We start from the raw sequence: 5,720 nt of genomic DNA on the forward strand, positions 1-5,720 counted from the left end.
TTGCCCAAGGACACTTGGGCAAGATACTTAACCCCAATTGCTCCTGTAGACAAGTCTATGGTGTTGAAGTGTTCATTTGTCCTTACTTGCCATTCTAAGCAGTCTCTCGTGTGGCTCACGTCATGATGAATAATTGTATATTCCGGAGTTGGGGTGTTTAGAATCTGTACCAGTCAATCTGGTCTGAGTGCCAGTTAGAGTTGGCCATTTGTGCTCATTAATCCTAACGTAGCCTGTTCCTGTGTGTTGTGGCAGCAGCATCATGTCAGTGAACCCTCCGAGCAGCAATGACGCCTGCCTCAGCATCGTGCACAGCCTCATGTGCCACAGGCAGGGCGGGGAGAACGAGGGCTTCGCCAAGCGGGCCATCGAGAGCCTGGTGAAGAAGCTGAAGGAGAAGAAGGACGAGCTGGACTCGCTCATCACCGCCATCACAACCAACGGCGTACATCCCAGCAAGTGTGTGACCATCCAGAGGACGCTGGATGGACGGCTGCAGGTATAGGTGCTCCTCTAACACACAGCAGCAACAATTACATATCACTGTTGTTATCATTTATTCTAGGTTTCTTCCTTCTGCGAATGCAATTATAATTTTCTTAAATTAGGATTTTCACAGTTTAATTTGCATTGTCATTTTCCATTCAAATCGTATTCAATGTTCAGAGCTGTACGGGTTGCCTGTGCAAGTCTTGTTAGTTGTAATGGCAAACATTTTGGCACTGAAAAGTACATATTGTTTTGGGTTTGTGATATTCTTATATTATTGTATTTTTCATGTTTTAAAGGGGCCCTATTATTCTTTGGGGGGTGTTTCCTCTCTTGTAGTGTGAGCTATAGGGTTTTGTGCATGTTATTATGTCTGCAAAGGCAAAAATGGCCTGAAATGCCTCCATTGGACTCCTTTGTTTACTTCCATAACATAGAGACATCACTATGGAACAGAGCCGGCCAGTTAACCAATCAGAGAGACTGGGCTCTGGTTTCAGACAGAGGGTGAAAAGAGGTGCAGCAGCACAGGCAGTATGAGAGAAATAAAGAGCTTTTTGAACGTTAAAGAATGGAATGATGTGATATTAGAGTACTAATATGAATCAGAAAATTAGCATTAAAGGGCCCCTTTAATAGGATTATGTTATATCACTTCTGAATGGCAGGCTTTTTTCAATTGAAGATATAACGTTACTGTATTTCTGGTGAGCATGATGGAGGCTAACATGATGCTGTGATCTCTACTCAGGTGGCGGGGAGGAAAGGTTTTCCTCACGTCATTTATGCACGGTTGTGGCGCTGGCCCGATCTCCACAAAAATGAACTCAAGCATGTCAAGTTCTGCCAGTACGCCTTTGACCTGAAGTACGACAACGTCTGCGTCAACCCCTACCACTACGAGAGGGTGGTGTCGCCTGGCATCGGTACGTCAGCTTCATACTTCTCAGGTTCTGCTCTCTGATTTAGCACTAGCAAAAATGTATTATTCTCACCCCGACTTTTTGTTGTTTCTGATGCATGATAGTGACGTTTTGATCTCACGTATTTCTGTCTTCTCTCACAGTTGGTCTCAGCCTTCAAAACACAGGTGAGCCTCATACCACTGCACCACATCATGATTACTGCAAACTACCATGTCTTCTTTCAAACTGTACCTGCTTGAACAACGATTAGGCCAAGGATTGTTTTAAAGGATCAGTGTGTAATGTGAAATGGAATATAGGAAATTATAAAAATTGAGGATTACAATGAATTCCTCTTTGATGGTCACACACATGCACATTGCACACACAGTGAAATCTGCATTTAACCCATCCTAGTATAAGGAGCCGTGGTCAGCTACTATACAGCGCCTTGGAAGCAGTGTGAAGAGACTTGGTGCCATGCTCCAGGGCAGTAGTCAGGAGATGAACTGGCACCTCTCAAAGTACAAGTCTACTCTCCATGCTTGGTCCTTTCTGGGACTTCAACCAGCAACTCTTCGCTTCACAAGCCCAGTCCCTACAGACTTTAGCTACATTCGCTCCAAAGTAATGAATGTTATATTCAGAATTATGTTTTCATTAGTCAATAATCACCTGAAAGTAGGAGTTGTGTTTTTCTCAACTCTACAGAAGGAGCCATGTGAAACGGCAGTCACAACGTTGTTTGAAATCTGCAACTGCAAAGCTAGATGCTGCCAAATCTTGCACATTGTCACTTATAGTCAACACTTTGTATGCAGTCATTGCATTTGTTACAGCTACTGTTTTATGCTTTCATTGCTTTAACATTTTAGTAAATAAGTAAGTAAGTAAAGGAGCAAGTAGCAAGGTTGTCATATATATGTATATACACAGTACATGTGTACATTTTACTCCTCTAAATATATTTTAAAGTTTTAGTTACTTTACAGATTCAGATTATTAGCTATTAAAAAATAAATTTCAATTCATAAATAAACATTGACATATAATTATAGGTTAGCTTATCCAGCATCAGTATACATCCTTATTCAAATCAGCTCCAGCTTTAGCAGCAGTGGTACACACATTAATGTATCAATATTCATAATCCAATAATCCAAATGTATTATTCCAAAATAGGCCATGACGCATACTCTTACTTTTGGTACTTTAATAACAAATGTTTTATTCATATTTAGAATTTTACTTAAGAAATACTTTGAGCTTAAGTAATACTAAACTAGAATGAGTAAATGCTAAAGCCTTTTTCTCTCATGCACTCTGTCATGAATGTGATGGCCTTGTGTGAATAAGCTATCAAGCCAAGTATGAACTGAATGCTGTCATAACATAACGACTACAATAGTGCTGGGTTAAATGGTATGATCCTTTCGAAGCTTTCCTCTCTGTGTGACCAGAACAGGGCGAATGTCACACAATGCCACCAGATTTCAGATTGACATGGTTAGACCTACTTCTGATTATAGACTAACCAAACTGAGAGTGCTGCATCTATGCTTTCATCCTTGACCACACTGAACATGTTTTATTTAGTTCATTTGATTTATATATTATCTTAAGACTTTCACACAACATCTTATCATGTCAGTACACCATATCATGTTATCATTGATTATCATAAACAATGTTGGTTTGGCCCCTTCAGTGATTTCGTGGTGAAAAAGGACATATATTGAGATATTGAGCACCAATGAAATGGTCTGATAACTTTATGTCCAACACACTGCTGTACAGCGTAGTGACTGTCCCTCATGCCCGATAGCAGCAGCCGGCGGCGGCCTGATCAAAGAGGAGTACATCCATGACTGCATACAGATGGACCTCCCGCCTGGCATGCCTCTGTCTGACCACCAAGCAGCCCTGAAGCTCCCTCCTGCAGACCTCTACGGGCAGCCACAGCTCTCCTCTGAGCCCCATGGACCCCCACCCGTTACCAGATACAACCTGCCTGTCTCACCCAAAGGTCAGCTCCTCATCATCATCATTCTGTGTTTACTATCACATGGTTAACAAAGACTGGCAGAGCCTCCTCCCAGCATTTCATCTAAAAAATGCACCCAGCACTATTTGTTATGTTTTTATAACAATCATATCTTGATATAATAGAAGAGAGCAGCGCTACGTCACTGCCTGGCAAATTGCTGGCCGCTTCCTCTTTCCGATGAAAACAAAGAATCTGCACTTAGCGGATATAATAGTTTTATCATCCTTAAAAGCTGCTGTGTGGTGTATTGAACATCAAACAAAGAAACATTTTCAGATTTTCTTTACACACGTATTGGACATATGGATGTTCACAAGAGAAACGGATCTGTACAATCTGTAAATGTTTTGGACTTTGCCACCTGAGGGTTGATGTGTGATGATGTGTAGCTGCTGCCAGCTGCGGGGGGGAGTCAGCCTGACTCTGTGTGCTCTGCTCTCCCTCAGTGTCCGGCTCCGGCTCCATGCTGCCTCTGCAGGGGGGCCACCCTGACGGACGGCTCCAAACGCCATCTCCACAGGCTCAGGGCATGACCCCGGCTCCACGACCTCTGACCCCGACCCAACCCACTCCTCAGCAACAGGCTGGCCAGCAACCCTCACAGCCCCCCCACCCACAGCAGCCCCCCCTACCTCCTTCTCACTCGCATGGACAGAACGGGTACAGCAGCAATAAACACTCTCAGAGCCAGGCGGCCTTCCACAGTGAGTCCACACACACACACACACACACACACACACACACACACACACACACACACACACACACACACACACACACACGCACACACACACACACACACACACACGCGCGCGCATACACACACACACACGCACACACGCACGCACACACGCACACACTAACATACAGTACATACAAGGATATATTGTCATATTTATATCTGACTGCTCACTTTACACAGACTTAAATAGACAAATACTGAATATGATGATATTAAAATTGGTATTTGTTGCAGTCTTAAATTGTATAAGTAATTGTATTTTTCCGCTCATGGATATAGAAAACTAAATGTATGTATGTAATCATTACATACATACACAAGCAGTCAGGCGACACGTTTCAAAGTGAAACAGATTGGATTATTTGACTCACTTAAGGGCAACTCTTAAATATTGAAAGTCTTTTTTTCATAATCAATAATAAAGTGGGGAATAAAGGAACATTGTAAACTGTTGCAAAGTACTTGGATGAACACTGCACCTGAGCTGTGGTGGAATATTCTTTTATGCTGGAATGTTCCTAAATGAGTGAAATGAAGTATCTCTGTCTGCACCATGAAGAGCTGGTGCAGTTGTCTAAATGCTAAGCAAAGCTGCTTCCTTTCTGATGTATTTTGAACTGAAGTCAAATCTACTTTTACCAAAGGAAATATGTTGCCTTAACCACAATTCCTTATGGCAGCTAAATCTAAAGTGGTAGTCATGACATCCTATCACTATCCTGTTCAAATGTACACTTGTTGTTGTTTCTGAGTAGGTGTGATGTGTTTTGGACAGTGAAATTGTTCAGGATAGATGTATCACTGTTCTCATTTTATGAATAAAGTTGCATGAAAATCACAAAACTAAAACATGTGTCCACCATGGTGTTGGAGTCGGGAGGAGCTGATCATTTATTCCGGGAAATGACTCAGACCTACTAATTGACCTAACAGAAGTTATTGAGTCTATGTAAGTGTACTGCTTGGCTCAGACCCACCAACGTCAGCAAGATCTCACCTCTATTAACTCCCCGAAGAACCAGGTTCAATTAACTGCTGTTTAAATTCAGACGACCCGCTAAATCTGTTTAAGCGATCCCGAAGGATTTTGATATCAGCAAATGAGGTGTGGCCCTACCTAAGAGTGAGTGTGGCAGGGTGCAATCTGACCTTTGAAGCAGGAGAGGAGAGCGCAGATGCCTTTTAAGTTGTCCCAATCCAAAAGGTGGGATCAGTTTATTTGAAGAAAAATAGGTCCAAACTAATACAGGCTTTTTACCTTCTCTCTTTACAAAATTATAATCATACTAAACCTATCATGCTGTGATCATGCTCAAATATGAAACTTTAATTCACAGTTCACCCATTCAAGTCTTCCGACAAAATCCAAAAGGAATTTCCTCGTGGTGGCGAAGGTTCTCGAATTAGTTCTGAAATCCCGACACATTTAAGAATGGTTGGTTTAAGAATCCCAACACATTTAAGAATGGTAGGTTTAAGAATCCCAACACATTTAAGAATGGTAGGTTTAAGAATCCCAACACATTTAAGAATGGAC

General features: G+C 42.0%; 1 protein-coding gene across 1 annotated transcript; it reads left to right on the forward strand.

Annotated features, from left to right (window-relative positions):
• Window positions 1-258: 258 nt before the first annotated feature.
• Window positions 259-4,145, forward strand: LOC104941765 (mothers against decapentaplegic homolog 4-like; the record flags this gene model as incomplete). The annotated part of the gene is made up of 5 exons (XM_010766901.1): window positions 259-499; window positions 1,241-1,415; window positions 1,556-1,579; window positions 3,220-3,420; window positions 3,888-4,145. Coding segments are annotated over exons 1-5 (895 nt in total), but the record flags the coding sequence as incomplete, so codon positions are not given.
• Between the last annotated feature and the right edge of the window lie 1,575 nt (window positions 4,146-5,720).

This window comes from Notothenia coriiceps, unplaced genomic scaffold, assembly GCF_000735185.1.
Source record: "Notothenia coriiceps isolate Sejong01 unplaced genomic scaffold, NC01 NC01_scaffold00003858, whole genome shotgun sequence".
NCBI classification, from domain to species: domain Eukaryota; kingdom Metazoa; phylum Chordata; class Actinopteri; order Perciformes; family Nototheniidae; genus Notothenia; species Notothenia coriiceps.